General features: G+C 36.0%; 2 protein-coding genes across 2 annotated transcripts; both read right to left on the reverse strand.

The window, feature by feature from the left end:
• Positions 1-1,174: 1,174 nt before the first annotated feature.
• On the reverse strand, positions 1,175-2,506 carry LOC21385522. The gene is made up of 2 exons (XM_010099600.2): positions 2,291-2,506; positions 1,175-1,792 (listed from the first exon to the last, which is right to left on the reverse strand). The coding sequence occupies exons 1-2, from the start codon at positions 2,460-2,462 to the stop codon at positions 1,506-1,508; spliced, it is 459 nt and encodes a 152-aa protein (XP_010097902.1). The 5' UTR covers positions 2,463-2,506; the 3' UTR covers positions 1,175-1,505.
• An 844-nt stretch (positions 2,507-3,350) lies between these two features.
• On the reverse strand, positions 3,351-19,898 carry LOC21385523 (two pore calcium channel protein 1A). The gene is made up of 24 exons (XM_024166586.1): positions 19,646-19,898; positions 18,711-18,854; positions 18,493-18,603; positions 18,275-18,370; positions 17,425-17,555; positions 17,073-17,133; positions 16,721-16,887; positions 15,618-15,723; positions 15,384-15,461; positions 9,527-9,588; positions 8,940-9,012; positions 8,528-8,593; positions 8,273-8,416; positions 7,577-7,634; positions 7,042-7,149; positions 6,543-6,603; positions 6,028-6,196; positions 5,880-5,944; positions 5,506-5,596; positions 4,899-4,985; positions 4,373-4,450; positions 4,187-4,215; positions 3,971-4,081; positions 3,351-3,707 (listed from the first exon to the last, which is right to left on the reverse strand). The coding sequence occupies exons 1-23, from the start codon at positions 19,778-19,780 to the stop codon at positions 3,994-3,996; spliced, it is 2,208 nt and encodes a 735-aa protein (XP_024022354.1). The 5' UTR covers positions 19,781-19,898; the 3' UTR covers positions 3,351-3,707; positions 3,971-3,993.
• Positions 19,899-21,945: the final 2,047 nt, after the last annotated feature.

Here is a 21,945-nt window from a genome sequence, read left to right on the forward strand (position 1 = left end):
TTGTTGCTTGAGAAAGAATAATAATTGCTTTAGAGAAATTGCTGTCAGTGTAGGATTGAATGTTAATTTGCTTGAATTATGAGAAGTTGAACATGATTAATTTGGTGAAATCGAAAACCCTAGAATCTTAATCTATTGAATTTTCATCCATTGCTTAGCATTGTTTAATTTATTTAATTGTTTTAGTTTTGCTTTACTTAATTTTATAAACTCTCTTTTCAAGTATTCAAATAAAATTAGGGTTAATATAATTTCGGTAATTAGTAAACAACAATCCTCGTGGGACGATATTCTTATTCACTATTATATTACTTGATTGCGATAGCGTATACTTGCGTTACGATTTTTCACAACACCAATCCCATTAGGAATCATTCGGTACTCATTCCACTAGTCTAGCAAGTTGGAGAACAAATTCATCAATTATGAACCATGGAAGTGCAGCTACAACCACGCATAATTGTTGTCATTATAACTTGCATGCCGTTGTGTGGAAAAATCCACGAGACACGTCGGATGATGACCATGCTCCACGTGTCCCAGCGTTTGCCCCACCACGTTGTCCTCGACGCCCAGGAATGTTTTTTCCTCTCTTGACAACCGCAAGAACCGAATGCACATGAGGTATACTGACGATCCCATTTGCCCGGTCAGATGCTAAGTGCTACGATGGGGTCGGCGGCACAGAGCGTAGGCGCCGAGGGTAAGCCATGAGCAATAGGGCCCACACCCCGAGAAAGGGCCTTGAGGGGACACGTTGGAATCCCAAGATGGCGTCTGGAGTTAGGCAAGGTCAGATGTATATGGAATGATTACAAACCCCCTAAACCGCCTAGAGCAAATCAATCAGCATTACAAAAGATCTGCAGAGCTGTAATAGGGGGCAAATTAGGTGAGTAAACAGTCCCAAGGACACTGGCAGGCTGCGGATTGGACAGCCAAGAGGGTAGCCCACTCGAGTGAGTGGGCCAGAGGGGAACTGCCAAAGGAAAAAGCCCAGGGAAAGCCCACGGTGGGAGAGAAGATGCCTCTGGGCAATAAATAGAAGGAAACCCCTGAGAGAGGGGGTTGGCTCTCCATTTGTGGATGTAATCTGTAAAGAACCAAAGAAGTGAAATATACTACAGTGGATGTAGCTCTTGTTCTATAAGGATAAACCACTATAAAACCTCTGTGTATTTTATTTTGTGCATGAGATATAGTATTCTTATTCAGTAACCTACCTAAAAATACAACCACACTTCCATATTCAGTAAAAATACTAATTCCGAACCGGTAACCAAACAGGATACCGCGGGATAACCTAATACGGCTTTATTGACGAAATTTGACCGTCAACACATATGCATAACTATTACCGTTGAAGTACATTTATGGGCATATAGATGAAAACGAAAGGACCAAAAGAAACAGCAAATAATTATGGTACAACTCGCACACAATAATACATGCACTAATTAATACTTGATACATAGTTTACCGTTAGCGGATAACGTCGCCACAATCTAGTAGCTAATTGGCTCAAACTTGTCAAACCACTTTAGGAATCCAAGGGCGGCGTCCCTCGCCTTCTCCGGCGGGGGCGTGGCCGGGTTCAGCACCTCGTACTCCGCCTTCCACTCTGCGATACACGTGCTGTTTTCTTTTCCTTGGAGAGGAGTGAATGTGAAGGTGACCCTGTACGGATCGTACATACGGCGTAGGTCACCTCCAACCACGCGATAAGTCACTGACCTTCCACTCTCCACCCTCTCTATTTTCTCTGTTGACTCTTTCATGTAGTTGTTTACCTCTGCACATGCAAATTCATGATAAAAATCTTCAAAGAAAATCAAAATACACTCCACCGTCTTTCTACGTACGCACCCGATCAAAAGGAAATCCTAGAGTTCTGTATACATGATCTTTACGTATCTTGTGTCACATGTATACAAAGTTATTTCACGATATATAACAAGATTTACTAGCAAGGAGTGGAGTGTCGATCTACTTGGATTTTTTTATGTAAATGTATTTTTCTTCTTTGGAAAATTTTATTCACTCATTGAGAGATAAAAAAGATGTTATGTAGGAGTTCTAACTGCCGAGATAACTGAAATTTCCTCTCTCTCTCTCTCTGCAGTTTTTGTCCCTTAGCAACCGGTTCAGGTAATCATAGAGGTTGTGTTAGGAGAAGAGAGTTCAATCAGGTAAATAGACTATGTAGACATATTTATGCCCATTTATAAAAAAAGGGTCTGCAGACTTTGCAGAAATCAATGGACGATAAGAAGAAGACGAAGAAGAATACCGGGACCAAGCTTTAAGAGCCTGAGACTTCCAGGGCTGCCATCTCCTTGGATATATTCGGCATGGGCAAGCATCTCAGGTTTGATTTTGCTCATGATTTGATCGTTTCTGTACATTTCCCATGCTTTCTCTGCTGGCAAATTAAGCACCACTTCTCCTTTCAAGCTTCTCATATATATCTCTCTCTCTCTCTCCTTCTATCTCTATCTCTATCTCTCTCTTGTCTCTTATTGTTTGTATTTTGTGACGAGGGTGACGCATTAAATAAGGACATGGGAACCTATCTTCATAAAGGGACTAGTTTAATTAAAGGAAAACCGAATAAAGTCTCACTTTATATTTCATTCTATCTCACACACGTAGATAAGGGCCTAGAGGATTCGTGCCTATAAATTCTTTCATATGCAACAAAAGAAGAGGGGTAATTCAACGGAAGTCGACTATCATTTTCAAAAGCAGATGCTAATCTTCTCATATCTTCATATATTTATGTAAATTTGCTCATAGATTCAATGTTATATTGTAAATAATATGTGAGGATTCCTTTCATTTGCTAATGGAAACTAAAGACTACCCCTCCTTCCATCATAGACCATATAAAATCGACTTGAGATCTCACCCACTAACCAAGTTTACGCCCATTTTATCCAAGCGACGCTTGAAAATCTAACGTTCTAATATCTAGTTAAAAAAATTATAATCAGAGAGATTCAAGTTGTGCCTATTACACGTAAATAAATGAAAAAAAGAAGAAATAGGCTTCATGAAATGGAGTAGAAAAATGCTTAAGATCAGCAGCTAAGTATCATCACTAATAGAAGATGGATCTCATTTTGCAAGATCTACCTTCAATTAGTGGGTGGTGCTCAGTAGCACTGATGCCCTATAGCATTATTTGACGGAATATAGTCTGTCATCGGACAAAATAATTCCTGGAACCAAAAAACACTAAAGAAGACAAGGCTAGGCCAAATATCACAAAAGAAAACAACGCAGTTTCTATATATCATTTCATTTCGTCTTCTTCCCTCTTCTTTTTTTGACAGAAAAGTTGACTCCAATAAAATTTCATAGTTTTTTTTTTATTTAAATAAAGGTGGGAAAGGAATCTGATCCACTGAGAGTGTATTACATTGTCTATTCTATCAAACTATAAACAGTACAAGTTTGTTAAAGAATTCGCTGGTACAACAGATAGAAAAGACACAGACAATAACAGGCCACGAGTGGTTAAAAACACACATAATACATGGCCGGCCAAAAGTACAAGACTACTTTGGCGTACTCATTCAACCTTTTAAACCGTGCTTACTTTGAGGGGAGTCTCACTTTCTCAATAATTTCACAATCTGAAGACCATCTTGAGATCCTAAGCAAGGAGCTGATAGCTTTCCAATCTCGTTCACTCTCTCTAGATTCTGCAGAAAAGCCAGAAAAGAATGGACCACTATATTGAGATGATCTCGGCTACAGCGACACTCATAGAGAATGCTTTGATAAATTGAGTAAAGACCATCGAATAAAACACGAAATGTTTTAGGCACAAGTCAAGAGTAAGCCTTCAACTGTTGTCCATCATAATGCATTCATGTATAAATATTGCTGCTATTGTCGAATTCTTTGAAGAAGTTAGAGCTTTGACCACTAAAGCAAGAATTAGAAAGATAATACTGGCAATTACCAGAATGGAAAATGAAGCTGAGCTTATGCATCGGAGCTCTGTGTTTGATTTAGCTCCGCACTCAGCATGTGGTGGAGAAGCGCATCAACTCTTTGGCTCCTAGACTTAGAGCTGCAGAAAACCAAATTAGTGAGTCTAGACTATTTTTAAGGCTTGACCTCTTGAATAAATAAGAGCAAAAGATTTTAGAAGTGATAACTTTATACCAATACGTACCCAACAGATCGGCGTCCTGCTACTGATTCCTATTTAAGGAGGAGGATAAAAATATAATTAAAAACTGGTGACAAGTTCATTATCTAATAAACACATGGGAAACGGAAAAGAATTTGAATATCTTTTCAGATATCGGCATGGCAACGCAACATTTGTTATTAGCTCAAACAAGGAACAACTCCAAACCTTGTCCCGCTCTTCACCTCTTTCGGATGATTCAAGATCCAGTTCAGCAAAGAAAGCCTCCAAGACAAATGCAATAACCTAAATTGTACGGAAAAAGAAAGTTATTGGTTAATTTTTCCATAGGCTTTTAGAAGGCAAAGCAAGAGAGATGCATTAAAAAAAAGAAAAAAGAAAAAGAAAAGAAAAGCAAATTGCTTGTGCTAATCACAAGGGCTACGCATCAAGCCTTATTTTCAAGTTAAGAATTCCCAACACTGGCAATAGAAAACCACTTCCGATAATTACACTTGAACTCACAACATACAAAACACTGATGAAAATAATGGAGCAGCAGAATGTAGCTTACAGAAAAAAAGAAAAAGAAAAGCAAACCGCTTGTGCTAATCACAAGGGCTACGCATCAAGCCTTATTTTCAAGTTAAGAATTCCCAACACTGGCAATAGAAAACCACTTTTGATAATTACACTTGAACTCACAACATACAAAACACTGATGAAAATAATGGAGCAGCAGAATGTAGCTTACTAAATTCAATAGCAGCAACACAGTTAGTAGATAAAAACTGATGAAGTACACAAGTGTCCAAGAAGTGCCCGTCAAATCCTTGTAACTCTGAAATGACAAACCAAAACAGTGACATTTAAAAAATTATCTATTATTTCACAGAGCAAAATTGAGGAAAAACATGGGCAACAATTTAGTAAAATACTGTTGCAGTCTGAAATCAGTTGCAAGTACAATAGTTGTTCAAAGAAGGCAATACTAGCTAAACTCACAATTGAACACAGAGAAAGATATAAATAAATGTACAAGGATATGTGATATGTGTGTGTGTGTGTGTGTGTGTCACAATTGGTCAGAATTCTTCGAATTTTTCATTCATTGTGTCCCAATGCAGGTTGGGCTGGTTGGGCTGTATGGGGCAGGTCCCAGACGACTTATATGTTTGCATTGCACTCCAAGGAACCTCACGACGACTAAAACAGGCAATATTAGAACGATGCTACTAATTTAATTAAAATATAGATGAAAAAAAAGAGACAAAAGTGTCTTCCTTGCTAGCAACGAATAAAGATGACTGTACTCAATAAACACTGACCAGAATTTAGTAACTTGTGACATGAGAATTTACCTGCATCCACACTTGCCAATTTCCCATGACTAGCAAATTGAAGAGTGTCACCATACCATTTGGGTAATCATTGAAGTTGAAGAGTAAATAACTGCTTTTGTCAAGAAAATCCAATTAATTTAATATTAAAACTGCAATGAAACCTGTTGAGGAGCATTAACAAACTAAAAGAGATCTAGAGTGAAAAAATTCCAAACCATATATAGGTATGTGACTGATATAGGCACTGGCCCATAAGCCCATTATCTTTAAATTTGATACTCACTATCCTATTATTTTTGTATCTTTTGTCTTTCTGGTTGGAAAGGACAGCTACAATATTGACGCAAAAAGATGATATTACTCGGTTAGTTTTTCCAGTGGACAAAGGATACTCATCGTCAGCAAGATCTGTTGCTTCCAACTTGGGATTCCCAGCATTAACCATTCCTCCAAAGATCTTCCAAAAGAGAGTAATATAATTAGATGATGCTGTAACTGTAGCACCAAGAGCCAATAGGTAAAGAGAGCAGTAGATTTTACCTGCACACCAAGAGAGCAATAGATACACAGGACGCAGAATATTATCCCTAGATATGGCATCAAACTCGGTATGAGGGTTAAGAATGTTGCTATGAAGGCTCTGTAACGCTGGACGTACATCAGCAGCCTTATCAATCGCAACAGTCTTGCAAGAAGAAGGTATCGAATCCTGTTAAGGAAGTAAAAGAAATGAGAGCAGACGAAAAGAAGAGGAAAAACAAAATTAGTTCAAAATATATAACCTAAATGTAGGTGCTTGGAAGCTGATTACACTAAAATATGAGGCTAACTTCTAAAAGGTTCTAGACATGACAAGTACCACAGATTAGTCATGAAAAAAGTTTACCCTCGAGGATTCTTCCACATGACAAAGAAACGAGAAGAAAACCATGCAGAAAAATTACTATTGACGGTGATGCATAATTAGGAAAACTCATTGAGGAAAATGACGACCAATATGCTTTGGAAAGGTAAAGAAACTCAACGGCAGGAACAAAAGTACAACTGTTTCATACCATTCTCCATTTGAAAGAAAAGACCCTTGAGGGGATGCAAAAGTTATAGTTTCTCCAATAACTGCAAATGAAATAATTCTGTTAATACAGTATAACTAAAATGCAAGCAAATGTATCTCTGCAAGAAATGAAAGGGGGAAAGAAAGGGTAAAAAGAAAAAAACTAACGCATGCACAGATGCAACAGTAACAAACACAACCTTTTATATGAAGTCCAAATGGGGAACGAAAATACTATAACGTAAAGAAAATGATACCAAACGTGTACGTTCAAGTCTGTTCAGGTTAGTTTGAGATACTTTATCCACAAAAGAATTGGGGTACTTTATGTCATAAAATGGGAACTGTTGGGAAAGAATTTTCAGTATTTTTCCACTGCATGAAATATTGCTTCCTTTGTTTTCTGATTTTCTTTTGTTTGTTTCTGATTATTAATTGTTTCCTCTACCTTTTTTTTCTCATCATTCTCAATTCGGATCGTCTTTGCTGTAGTTACTTACCTATAATCCATGTGATAAGAAAATCAAATTGATTCTGGCCATCTCTCCAATAGTTCTCAAATCCATATGCATATAATTTAAGAGCCATCTCCAGTACATATATCCATCCTGCATAACAGAAAGCAAATCACCAACGAGAGTACAAATATTGTAAAATTAACTAAACAAACAAAAAGAAAGGAGGTTAGGAGATGAAACGGATTGTCTTAATATTTTACAGTTAAGGTTTTAGTTTAGACATTTCTAGTAGTACTTTCTGTTTCCCATAAATACATCGTAAGAAGCCTGGGATGAAAGAGAATTTTAATCAAAAGCCAAGAACCAATTTCTCGTCCTTCATTTTTCACCATGAAACATTTAAATAGCTATAGAACCATTGGTTTGCGAACAGTTAGATGTAACCACATTTCCTGAGTCTTAGTCCGGCTTAAAAGTGAAGACTAACTAAACACGTCCTTTAACCAAATAAGCGTTGAATTCTGTATAAATACTTCACAAAAATTCTGCAAGAAATAACACCTTAGTAAGCCCTTACCAAAGACGAACTCCACCTCTTGCCACACCTTCTGAGCAGAGTTGTTTTCTATATCAAGCTGCAAAGCAAACAGTTTTTAAAGTTGGCATTCTTTGTAGTCGAATTTATTCATAGCGTTCAAAAGGACCAGACTATTCATTTCGTTATATTAAACAAATGCTTAGTTAACAAGGAGGTCGAGCGATCCATACACAAATTGTATCAAAACTAAAAATATCGTTAGCCTTTCTATCTATTGATGCACCAACACTTTTCTATTTTCTTATTTTTTTCTGAGGAGGAAAGAGCCTAATTACTACTGAAAATGTCCAAGATGAAATCTAGAAATGTATGTCTTCTTAGATTTTTATTCAACAAAACATTAAAAAAAATTAAAAACAAAACAAAACAAACAAAAAGTATAGGTGCACAAGCATATGGAACTATCTCCGGTCCTGGGTATACATAATTGACCTTAAAATCTTATGACAAGATTAAACGTCTGAAAGCTAGGTCAAATAGCAAGAACAAAGAATATAGTAAGAAATCAGCCCTTGAAAAATAAACTAGACTGCTCCACCCACAAGAAAAGTAAATTTAAAGTACTAAGAATGTTAAAAAGGTAACTGTACCATACGGCAAAGCAAAGATCAACTTAAACAAAGCAGAGTATGTTAATAATTGCACTAATACGTTTTATTAGATGTCAGACCATACCGTTGTTTCAATGATGACAGCGACAAGATTTACGATGAGAATGAAGGAGATAATGTATCCAAATTTGGGGCTCCGAATAAAGGCCTTCAAATTTTCAGAACAGCGTGAATGGTAGAAAGATGGACAATATTCAAAGATAGATGGCTGCAACAAGAACAAACAGTGTCACAGTGCAGTGTAAAAGCTCTCCTTCATTCATAATAAAGTTATAGCTTATAAGCAACTCCCATGCATCAAAAATACACTTTGGCTTACAGTATCCTCTTTCTGGAATCTCAGGGCAATAGCATTGCAAAGGTCAGTAAATTCATCCAAGTTGATCTGCATGCAATGGATAGGGTCATAAAACAAATCATAAGTCAATCAATAATGAAATTAACTACATACTTATTCTACATATGCGGTATTATAATTAGAAAAAGTCAATTTCTCCGCCCCGAAAAACATGAAAGATAAGAAAAATATTACACGAACACTAATGACAAAGATCTAAAGCATAAATCCAAAGTCTTCAACTCTTTCACAGACAGGAGAGGTTATGTGGTAAAAGAGAACAAAAGCTTTAAACAAGGAAAAGTGGCTCCAACAATGTTAAAAAAAATATTAGAAAAAGACGTTATTGATTAAATTATAAAATAATGAGAATTTAGTCAAACTAATTGCATACCTTGAAGTCCCCACTGTCGTCTAGCTCATCAAATATCAATTCAAATTCTTCTTTAGTTATTTTTGGCAGAGTCCTGAATGAAAGGCAAACAAATCATATCAGCTTCTGCAGGATTAAATCCCACACTAGCAGTGAGATACCGAAAAATATTACAAGCACAAAAGAATTAGGACAATATGGCATATTAGGAAACCGCTACAAATTATTTGAACTGCATTTTAGGCTGCTCTGGAGAGTTGTTAACTATGGCTTCTGCAGCAGCATCTACCAGGAAGCAATAACAAAGTTGTTCTAATTAAGTTATTGAGCCCATTATAGAATTGGATTTTTATACTGTCAGCTTTTAAGGGTTGAATTAGAGCAGTCAGAGATGCACAATCGTGAACGTGCAACAGCATCCAAGTTCAAAGTGCAGAAGAAGTTAGAACTAATGATTGGAAGTAACATTTTCAGTTAACTTCGTCTCAGTGTTTCTCTCCATGGCAGAGCTACTATCAACTATAAGACTGTGGAACTCAAACTCTCTTCAATATAAAGGTCAAAAACATTTCGATAGTTCCCTAGAAATTGATAGTGACCATTAATACCTGTATTTATTCAACTCCTTGAAGAGTTCAATGCATTCCTCCTTCTTAATATATTTACGATTCTGTAAGCGAACAAAAATGAGGACCCATTTGAGATACATGTACTACTAAAAAATAGAAACAAAAGCATTGACAAGTACAAAGAATCTAAAGTACACTTGGAATGACAGTATCAAAATAACTGTGAAAATAATCCAGTTCTACAGGATCCTAGTGATCAGTAATTCCAGGAAGTAATTTGTTAGCTTCTCATAAATGTTTTAAATACGTGTTCCTGAGTGTTGAAAATCCGGATAGGACTGCATCACCTTCTGGATTGTACAGCCTTGCTCTAGCTGTAACAGGCTGTAGATTAGCCTTGATTTGTCAAACTTTCTTTATTTAGTTAATTTAGGAAATCATGAAATATTTCCTGATATTTTCTTGATCATATTAGGCTAGAAATCAGTATTATTTCCTTAGAATAAGGCAGCAGATCATGCCTCCTTGTATATATATTCAGCCTCTGTACTATTCTAAATCAATGAAAAGAATTATATTCTTCATTCAATTCTTTATGGTATCAGAGCCCTGCCTCTGACTCTGTCCAGTAACCCCTTTTTTTCCCATCAACTCTCCTATAGTCACATATACAAGGGCCAAATACGGCATGGCAGCAGACCGAGGAAGCTCCACCTCTGAACTCACCTCCAATCAGGAAAATCCAGTGGCAGGAAACAGTGGAGGCGCGGACAGCAGTGGGACTCTACCAATCACAAGCCACAAGCTGAACGGGCATAACTATTTGCAGTGGTCACAGTCCGTTCTCATGTTTATTCGTGGGAAAGGGAAGGATGACCACCCCACAGGCCTGTCGGCCTCACCAGGAGAAAAAGACCCTAAGTACCGATCTTGGAGGGCTGAGGACAGCATGGTAATGTCTTGGTTGATCAACTCTATGATCAACGATATTGAAGAAAATTTTCTCCTCTATAGCACTGACAAAGAAATCTGGGATGCTGCCAAAGACAAGTACTCCAGCAACGAAAACGCCTCTGAACCTTTTTGTGTGGAAACCATTCTCCATGATCTCCGACAAGGTGAAACTTCTGTTACCCAATCCTATAATACTCTTACTTGTTATTGGTAACAATTAGACTTGTTTGAAGAGTATACTTGGGAGAGTCTGAATGATCGAAATCGGTATAGGCAGATCATTGAGAAAAAACGAGTGTTTAAGTTTCTAATGGGACTTAACAAGGATCTAGATGAAGTCCGTGGGAGAATTTTGGGCACAAAACCTCTGCCAAGTCTAAGAGAAGCCTTCTCGGAGGTAAGAAGGGAAGAAAGCCGAAAGAAAGTGATGCTGGGAACACCAAACAATCTGCCCCCAGCCACAACCACTGCAGGATCAACCCTTGTTGTGCGTGGACCTTAACCGAACAACACAGAGAACAAGGCAAGAAGTGGCAGGCCCTGGTGTGGGCATTGTCGGAAAACAGGCCATACCAGGGATACTTGTTGGAAGATTCACGGGAAACCTACAGATTGGAAACCCTCACGCCCAACACCTGAAAGCCGTGGCAATATTGCATCCTCAACCAGTGAGAATAGCACCACCGAACCGGTTCTCTTCAGCAAAGAACAGCTTGAACTTCTTCAAAAGATGATCAATCAATCCACCGGTTCTTCCATTGTTGCTACAGGGTCCCTTGCTCAAAAAGGTAATTTCTCAAAAGCCTTAATTGTTAGCTGGGAAAGAAATTATATTTGGATTGTTGACTCGGGCGCTTCAGACCACATGATAGGAGATAAATCCCTTCTTACTGATTTTATGCCTAGCAATAAAAATCACTCAGTTAAGATTGCAGATGGCTCCATTTCAAAAGTTGCAGGCTTTGGTTCGGTTAAAATTTCTAAGACTTTGTCTCTTCATTCTATCTTACTTGTACCGAATCTTGATTATAATCTACTGTCAATCAGTAAACTGACCCGAGATAAGAATTGCGTTGCTAAATTCTTCCAAAATATGTGAATTTCAAGACTCAGATTCGGGGAAGATGATTGGTAGTGCTGAGGCACGCTCGGGACTCTATCTCCTCAAAGGCGATCACTTTGTGGAAAACAAGCTCACGAAGTAGTCTTCTCAAGTCAGTCTCACAATAGTTGTGTTTCTATTTCTTCAAATAAGGATAGTGAAATTATGTTATGGCACTATCATCTAGGACATCCTAATTTCTTTTATCTTGAAAAATTGTTCCCTTCATTATTCAGAAATAAAAGATCTAAGAATTTTCAATGTGAAGTGTGCCATCTTTCAAAACATGTTCGTAATTCTTATCATAGTCAATCATATAACATGTCACATCCTTTTTCTATGATTCATAGTGATGTCTGGGGACCATCTAATATTAAAAATATCACCGGGACACGTTAGTTTGTATCCTTTATTGATGATCACACAAGAATTACCTAGATATTTCTCATGAAAGAAAAATCAGAAGTAGAGAAAATCTTCAAAAATTTCAACACCGTGATCCAAACACAATTCAAAACAAAAATCCAAGTTTTCATGACAGATAATGCAAAAGAATATTACAAAACTGTTCTAGGAGATTATCTGAATAGCTAGGGCATTATCCATTAGAGTTCTTGTGTGGACACTCATGAACAGAATGGGATAGCCGAGAGAAAGAATAGGCATCTCCTTGAGGTTGCTAGGTCCTTGATGTTCACTTCTCATGTTCCAAAACACTTCTGGTGAGAAGTTGTCCTTACGGCAGCTTATCTTATCAACAGAATGCCATCCCGTGTGCTAAAATTTCAAACTCCAAGTCAAGTCCTTCTCAAAGCCTATCCAGAAACTCATGTCATTTCCACCATTCCACCCAAACTGTTTGATTGCTCAGCCTTTGTTCATGTTTATCCTCATAATCGAAGCAAACTCGATCCCAGAGCAATCAAATGCATTTTTCTTGGGTACTCACCAAATCAAAAAGGGTATAAATGTTACTCACCCATCACAAGGAGATTCTATAACTTGATGGATGTTACCTTCCTTGAGGAACAACCCTACTACCCAAAAACTAACGTTCAGGGGGAGAGTGTGTCAAAAGAACATCAGTTTTGGGACATCATTGAAACTCAACCCTATCATGACTTTCATGTTCTTGATCCAAATCCAATCACCCAGTCTCTCGAGTCTCCTGTTGAAATCCTTTCTCAGAATCCACCTCAAGAGTTACTAAACAAATTTCCATCACACCATTCTCCTGCTAAAAATAGTGAGCTCCGTGTTTATTCCAAAAAGAAATGGCATCTAAAGGAGTTAGAATAACAAGCACTCCCTCAGCAAGTCCAAGAGTCGGAACCAACTCCAAGTCCTTCAGAAGTAATACAAGGTAACTCCCAACCTGACTCTTCCACTCTCGAGCATCATGATAATCGGCCCATTGCTATAAGAAAAGGAGTGAGATTATGCACAAATCATCATGTTTATAACTTCTTGTCTTACAAAAGATTATCTCCAGAATATCGTGCTTTTGTCTCCAATCTTGACAAGATACAAGTTCCCAACAACATTCATGAAACCATTGAGATACCACATTGGAAGGCAACTATTATGGAAAAAGTTCGGGCCTTAGAAAAGAACAATACATGGGAGATAGTTGACTTGCCACAAGGAAAACGACCCATGGGCTGCAAATGGATATTCACGATAAAACACAAGTCAGATGGAAGTGTGGAACGATTCAAAGCCCGACTAGTTGCAAAGGGATTCACGCAATCTTACGGCATTGATTACCAAGAAACATTTGCCCCGGTTGCTAAACTCAACACTGTAAGAGTTCTCATATCCCTTGCAACTAACCTAGACTGGCCACTATTCCAGCTTGATGTCAAGAATGCCTTCCTCAATGGTGACCTCGAAGAAGCAGTATACATGGAGATTCCTCCTAGTCTCGGAACTCAAGCAATAAATAATAAAGTCTGCAAACTCAAGAAGTCATTGTATGGACTAAAATAGTCACCTCGAGCTTGGTTCGACCGATTTTCTAAGGCCATAAAGAGATTTGGGTACGCACAGTGTCAGGCGGATCATACTCTTTTTATCAAGCGATCAGGAAGAGGGGAGTCATCCATTCTCATTGTCTACGTCGATGAAATTGTCCTTACAGGAGATTTCTTAGAAGAAATAAAAAAACTGAAGAACTTCCTTGCAAAAGAGTTCGAGATCAAAGACCTAGGAACCCTCAAATACTTCCTAGGAATGGAAGTGGCTCGAACAAAAGATGGAATATCGGTCTCTCAACGAAAATATGTCCTAGATCTCCTAAAAGAAACTGGAATGCTCGGATGCAAGCCTGCAGATACGCCTATGGATCCGAACACTAAATTAGGACTTGGGGAGAATGATACACCAGTTGACAAGGGAAGATATCAGAGACTCGTCGGGAAACTCATCTACTTCTCACACACTAGGCTTGACATTGGTTTTTCAGTGAGTGTTGTGAGCCAGTTCATGAATAATCCCATGAAAGAGCATATGACGGCTGTTTATCGAATTCTGAGGTATCTCAAGATGACTCCTGGCAAAGGCTTGTACTTTAAGAAGAACACAAACAGGAGAATAGAAATCTTTACTGATGCAGACTGGGCAGGCTCAGTTACTGATCGAAGATCCACATCAGGGTATTGCACCTTCACATGGGGAAACCTTATCACTTGGAGAAGTAAGAAACAAACAGTGATTTCAAGAAGCAATGCAGAAGCTGAGTTCAGAGCTATGGCACATGGAATTTGCGAAGGAATGTGGCTTAAGAGACTCTTGAAGGAACTCAGAATCCTATATGAAGAGCCTTTACAAATGTTCTATGACAATTAAGCTACAATCTGCATTGCCAAGAATCCAGTTCATCATGACAGGACCAAGCATGTGGAAATTGATTGCCATTTCATCAAAGAGAAGATAGAAGATGGAGAAATTTTGCTACAATACACGCCAACGAAATGCCAGACAGCTGACATTCTAACCAAAGCTCTTCCAAGATCAAACTTTAAGGATTTAAATATCAAACTGGGTATGATTAACATCTATTACCCAGTTTGGGGGGGAGTGTTGAAAATCCGGATTGGACTGCATCACCTTCTGGATTGTACAGCCTTGCTCCAGCTGTGAATGGCTGTAGATTAGCCTTGATTTGTCAAACATTCCTTATTTAGTTAATTTAGGAAATCAGGAAATATTTCCTGATATTTTCTTGATCAAATTAGGCTAGAAATCAGTATTATTTCCTTAGAATAAGACAGCAGATCATGCATCCTTCTTGCATATATATTCAGCCTCTATACTATTCTAAATCAATGAAAAGAATTATATTCTTCATTCAATTCTATGCTTGTTCGGACTTTTGTTTGCTAATATTTTTACTTTTTCATAATTTTTTTAAAAAATTTATTAAAACAAATAATTTGGTGTAACTCTATCAATGTCTACTACATACAAAAATTTGTGCAAGAAAAAAATGAGTTTAGATCTAAAAGTAATGACTCACAACTAACAACACAGGTTGAACAGAGCAAGTACAAGAAATAAACACCTAAGAGTACCCAAGAAACGTGAAGTTCCAAAAGACTCAGAAAGATCATAAAAAGAAGATGGAGAAGAGCTAAAAACACCCTGCACTTGAAAATAAATGCAAAAATCGATCTTGAATGAAACCACAGATTCATGGTTCAGGACCAAATAAATATGGAAACAAAAAACCAAATAACCAACATGGCAAGATATAGTATCCTCGGTGGTGAAGCAGATGATGCAAGCTTTCCGGAAGGCATGCAGAAAGGAACTTTAACCAATGAGTGATAAACTACTTACATCTTTATCTAACAAATTGAAGGCTTTCTCTAGTGTACGCTTCCGCATTTCATCCATTTCAGAAACTTGTTTAGCGAGCTATAAAATAAAAGAAATATTTTCAGTATATGCATTAAAGTCCTTGAACAGTAAACTGAACATAGCAGCTAAAGAAACCAATGAGACACATATCAAGAGTTGCAGTTGTGTTACAATCATGATACAAGAGAAGCGTAATAGAAAAATAAATTTTACCTCGCCTTTGAAGCTGTCATAAACAACGGCAAGGATCAAGTTGGTGACAAAGTAAACACCCAACAGCACGTAGAGAACAAAAAACAAGCAATACCAGCGTGACACCCTAAGAAACAAAAGGAAGTGCATTCGATTGATCGTTATAAATTTAGTAAGATCTGAATGTAACTGGCAGGTTAAACAAGACACATCTGAGGTAAAATTGACTTAAGATGTTATGTTCGTAAGTACGGTGTATCAATAGGTAGATCTTATAAATTCATCAGACAAAAAGAAAATGTTAAGATGGTCTTAATTGCAATATATAGAAACTCAAGAACATGTTTTTTTTTTAATAAAAATGCGGGGCGGAGTGATCAGTTGTAGCTACTCCTAGGAGGAACATCGAACTGGTAGTCTAGAAATAGTCTCCGACGCTTCCCATGGGACTCAAACTTGACACCTTCCATCTACCAAACCACTTGGAAGTAAGCCCAATGCCACTAAGCTCCCACGTTGGTGGTAGAAACTTGGAAACACGTTAAGAGCCAGTTTAACTAAGTGCCAATGACCGATATCATGAAATCCAAGCCTTTAGCAACTCAACGAAGTACCTCAAGGTACTAGGTTGTGTCCCAAGATCCAAATACAACTTATTAGATACAACATTTTCAGGCTTGAAGAACACATGAGATGATAGAAGACATTGAGGCTTGGATAGAAATCCCATCCAGTTTCAAAACCTAGAAATCCCTCCATCATAAATATACAATCCATTTGAACATAAGGAAAAGTTCACTAACAGCACAATAGGGAGAAATAACAATTGACAGACGTAAAACTAAAGGCCATGAATGATTGACAGAGATAGAATTGCTTTCCTTTGTCCAACATAACGAAGCTAATAATTTTACTATTCCAATGTACTCTTCATTAACTTCAAAAGTGAAAGAAACTTTTTAGAGCAAATGTTACAAGAAAGATTAAATCTCAAGTCTAATGAACACATGCTTTTGAATTCGGCCTTAGAAAAGCATATAGTTATACTAAAACTTAAGAGTAAACTTTAGGATTGGGAACTAAAAGAATGAAGAACGCTAACCCTTGTTCAATGTTGCACTTACTTGTAAGCAGGAATCCAGACATCTGGATTGTTGGATGTAGTGAATAGAACAAACATTTGATACAATGTGGTACCGTACGAAGTAAACAATGTTTTTCCCTGTTGGGTATCCTCAAACATGACATAGGCGACCCAACTAGCAAACAGAAGAAACAGAGCTGATAGAGCCTGCAATTGAGGAATTAAAATAACAATAGCCATAAATATGAAAGCATTATTAATTTAAAAAGAAAAGGGTGTTTGAAACAGGAATAATTGCAGATAGAAGTTTGTCATCTCATAAACCAAACGACACGAGAGTTAATCACAATTAACAAAAACTAATAAAATAAAAAGGAAGGTTATCAACAAACCATGACGTTTAAGTACGTGCCAAGCATTCCAGCCAGGATTACGCTACTCGATCTTAATTCCCTATGAACAAAGTTTAAATGGAAAAAAAAAAAAAAAAAAGTAGACCATAAATATCTCTCGTCTCGGTTGATATTCGAATAACCAATAATTTACTGCGCATAACTGGACAAGATGGTTCCATAATTAGCAAACCATGCTACTCCAGGCTAAGGTTAAAAGTGTTCAGTTCAATGTGAGAAGTTCTTGCACGTTCCACCGTATGTGTAGATGTTATTAGGTATGTACATACAATGGCATGATGATTGATATATGCAAACTATGAAGGGGAAGGAATATTTTATCATGCAGTACCTAATATTCAGGATAAAAAAGACAACTCTGATATATGGTGCAATCCTGAAAGGAAGAGAATCAAGAGCTGCCGGTGACAAATAGAGAATATAAACCAGCAGATCAGCAACCAAAATTACCAGGCAAAACACCTGAATAAAGGAAATAGATAATGTAAGGCGAATATTATTAGTTCAGCGAAGGAAAATAAATATCATCAAGTGTTTCAGTTCTCCGGATAAACAAATGCTCTATTTCTTATTATTTCATCCATGTGTTTTCTAGATATGTCCTTTCCTAATCAACAAAGAAACACCTCAAATTCTCGATACATGAATTTTCATGTAAATCAAAGTATATAACCTCAATTCTATGGCAATTTCCTATCAATTGAAGATTTTGGAATCCTATTTAATCTAACTTACAAATAATTCCTAAGAAGTAGAAGATTTTAAAAATGTAAAAATAAAAATAAAATAAAAAAGGAATCTTATTTAATCTAACTTACAAATAATTCTTAAAATTTGAAGATTTTAAAGATGTAAAAAAATAAATAAATAATAAATAAAGGAACTCCATTAGGAAAAACAAAAAAAAAATCAGAAACTAACTCAACAAAAAAAAACATAAGTCCAAGTACCTTAAACTGATTAAGGGGACGTTTCCAATAAATACGGGCCCCTTCATATGATAATGGGAAGAAAGTATGTACTATGAGTATAACAAGCGTTATTCCCTGCACAAGTAAGCAGAAACCACAAATCCATCACATCATTCCTATTCAACTCTACTGAAAACTAAAGAACAAGAATCTGACACAATAAGCTCCCAGGTAAACTAACTCAACAAAAAAAAACATAAGTCCAAGTACCTTAAACTGATTAAGGGGACGTTTCCAATAAATACGGGCCCCTTCATATGATAATGGGAAGAAAGTATGTACTATGAGTATAACAAGCGTTATTCCCTGCACAAGTAAGCAGAATCATTCCTATTCAACTCTACTGAAAATTGAAGAATAAGAATCCAACACAATAAGCTCCGAGGTCTTTATATATTGCGGATATATCTTGAGGATGTGACGCTTACCTCATAAATAAGAGACTCCCAACCAGTCAAATATGGCAGCTGCCCAAGAAAGTAGTAATCCCGGTCACTGCAAGAATATGCAGTAGTACTCTTGTAACACCACAAAGGTTTCTGCAAAGAATTCAAGTATAAATGTTTTCATGAATACCAATTATATAATACTACATGGTACAGAAAAGGAATAATAACTCTAAAAGAGTAGAAAAAACCATACAAACCTCTATGAAATTTAGGATAATAAGTGCAAAATAATTGAGCGACCAAATGAAGTCCAGTTGAGTGTAAAAGAAATAAAGCTTTGCAACACTTTGAAAGTTGGGTCTCTCAAGTATTTCCTCAGGTAAGCCAATCCCATCTTCAGCCTGCAGAATTCATGCTAACTAATTAAGATATGAAATCATTCGTTTGAAGTTCCAATTAAAGACTAAACTTTTACTAATTTTTTACTGATTATTTCACACACAGAGAGAGAGAGAGAGAGGAGTCAAATCAATAATTAACCAAAAGAGCCTGGAAAAGGCCTTCTCCTTCCTTTTCTATTTCGTTATGCAGATTATAATTCTTCCTGAAATTACAAAATCCTAGTAGAAAAAAAAGTCCCAACAGAAAACCAAACAAAATAAGTTCCATATTTTTTTTTTTTCAATTTCCTTATTGAGGAAGCCTCCAAAAGAGTCTCGGAACATAAACGAAAAGCACTTTCGATTCGCTAATTCGAGTTTTTAATTCGAATTAAGATGTAATGTTATGTGAGAACTTTTTACTGTAATAAAAAAGTTAAATGTGATTATTTCTGAGAGTTTTTTACTGTAGCAAAACTCGAATTTTAAAATCGAATCAGCAAAAAAACGGGCCTACAGTAATCGAAATTGCGAAAAAAGCACCGCATTCATATCCTACTTTTCTTTCTGTTTCAACGAATACAATTCATCTCGAACGAAAATCCAAAACGGCTTACACAACTCCATTTCTATATATTTGTCAACGAGCTCAAACAAATCCATTTCTAAAGCAAGATTCAAGCGTAAATCAGATCACTATTACCCAAAAAAAACGATCAAGAACAACGAAAGTGAAGGATCAAAGCTGAAAGCAAGCTCATATCACAGAAAAATCGAAATGAAATTGCAGAAGAAGAGGCATTGAAACAGACCAAATCGACAAGCGCAGCAGCTTTCTGGTAAGGAGAGCCGTAAGCTATGGCGTCCGATCGTCGTCTGAAGCTTGCCGACCTCCCAACGCTCCTGGCATGGCCACTGCTTTCTCCGCTTAGCAGAGGCTTCTCCATCTTCTTCTTCTTCTTCTTTTCACACTCTGTAATAACGAGACTTTTTTTGACGGAAAAAACGCAGTGATAAGGTGACTAATGGAACGTCCAAAAAACGAAGAAAAAACGTCTACAGTACTTATTTATTTATTTTGGTGAATTCGTTAGAGAGGTTGGTACAAAGTGAACGAGGCAATTAATGCGAGGCTTTGCTTTTTTCTTTTTCTTTTTCTTTTTTTCCTTCCTTTCTTTCTTTGGACATGTCTGTACTGTTTTTTTGTCCATTATTCATTGGTTACCATTAGAATTTCTTTTATTTCGGTTAATTTAGTTGAAGTTACTATAAAGGACGTTATTGTTTATGAGAATGAGACCGAAAACGTTAATTTTGACTTTTTTAAATATTAATTAATGATATTTTATGTTGTGTGGTCGTTTTATTTTCAGTGGTAAACGTTACTGATTATTATTGTAATTATTTTTGTGCATCCAGTCATTTTATTACATATTATATATATTATGCGAGTTTTGAATAGTTATGGTTACTTAATAAATATAAAATTTAATAATTTATCATAATAAGAATTTAATCTTATTAATTATGATTTGATCAATTACTTAATTTATTAAAATCATTAGATTAATATGTTAAAATTAGAATAACAATACTAACTGATAGATATATATATATTAAAGTAACCTATAATCTTTGAAACACGCCCATTAAATTATATCATCATATTATATTACTTATTAGGGAATATTAGATATTTTTAAAGTATGCCAGTATAATGGTATGATTAATTTTTAATTATTAAATTTGATAATAAAAAAACACATTAAAAAGTATGCATAATAAATAAATTTTGATACAAATTTAACGTTGAAAAATAAATAACTAATAAGACATTATTTTTTTTAATCCTGTGAGAGAAATTCTAAGAATATTATTAAATGTTCAGGATAAAGGAGTGAGTGTGACGTGAAAGATTTTTGGATCCCAATCTGTGCTTTATGTGGAATCATCGTGTATATCTAGTTTGGTAATATACGTGAATGCGACTGAAACTGATGGTAATCAATTGAAAGGGAAAAAAAAGGAAATGTGACCAAGAGGATAGAATTGAAGGACGGGTTCCATGTCGGCACGGGCAAGGTTATTGAATGTGTGTCCTCACTTACGTTACAATGAATCTCCCTTTTATTCTTGCGCCAAAAAAAAAAAAAAGGAATAAATATATATTTTGAGAGATTTTTTAATGCAGTTGATGTATCGGTAGATATGTTTTTACTAACCGTTAAATTTACGTATTTTTTAATTTTTACGTAATTTTATGTAGATTATACAATGTAAAACCTGATTCATCGATATATTGACATATCGAAAAAGTCTCATATATATTATGATAGAAAAGGTTTTTTTAGACCAACAAAAGAAAATGTTATACGATATATGACATAAATAGAGAGCCATACAAAACATAGAAAGTGACAACTGGGGCTAGCAATCCGGATTGCAACACGACGACGCGACTTGAAACCCGAACAAATTTGGGTTTGGGCTTACTATAATGGGTTTGGGTCATAATCGGGTTGACACGGTTAACACAATTAATAAATAAATTAGGTTAGGATTGACCTCTTAATACGAAGTGACATATGATTAACTATATGTGTCATCTGTAATATAATAATATGTGATATAACATGAAAGTTTATGACATTAAATATAAATAATGTGAATTTTAATATTTATAGGTAAAATTCATTTATTTTTTTAAATGAACATATAAATTAACCGATAAACATGTCTTAATCGTGTTAAATAAATCATTATTATATTAATTATTTATTTAATATATTAATTTAAACCGATTATATAAATTGACACGATTAATACAATTAATAAATAAATTATAATTTAATTAATATTTTTAACATATTTAATTAATAAATCATATTTAAATTAATATTTTTTAATATAATTAATAAATAAATTAACATCAACACAATTCACTAACACAAATTCTCATCTGAGTGGCAATCAGGGAGAGTTTCCCTTAAAGAAACAAAACTACCAAAGTAAAAGAGACTGTTAGATCACTCCACTACAGCAACACCACCTCGCCGTGGGGCCATGACTAAGAAGGTGAACGTGGGCCACGTGGACTCGGCCACAACTTCAA

The sequence above is a fragment of the Morus notabilis genome, unplaced genomic scaffold (genome assembly GCF_000414095.1).
Source record: "Morus notabilis unplaced genomic scaffold, ASM41409v2 Scaffold2108, whole genome shotgun sequence".
Classification (NCBI taxonomy): Eukaryota; Viridiplantae; Streptophyta; class Magnoliopsida; order Rosales; family Moraceae; genus Morus; species Morus notabilis.

Bases quoted from the DNA above. Each gene is read 5' to 3' on its own strand.
- LOC21385522 (XM_010099600.2), bottom strand. From the start codon at position 2,462: ATGAGAAGCTTGAAAGGAGAAGTGGTGCTTAATTTGCCAGCAGAGAAA. The intron at 1,793-2,290 runs GTATTCTTCTTC...TTGCATGTGCAG, and splicing joins GCTCTTAAAGCTTGGTCCCG to AGGTAAACAACTACATGAAA.
- LOC21385523 (XM_024166586.1), bottom strand. From the start codon at position 19,780: ATGGAGAAGCCTCTGCTAAGCGGAGAAAGCAGTGGCCATGCCAGGAGC. The intron at 18,371-18,492 runs GTAAGCGTCACA...TTACTTGTGCAG, and splicing joins GGGAGTCTCTTATTTATGAG to GGAATAACGCTTGTTATACT. The intron at 16,888-17,072 runs GTTTGTTGATAA...CCTCAATTGCAG, and splicing joins GCACGTACTTAAACGTCATG to GCTCTATCAGCTCTGTTTCT.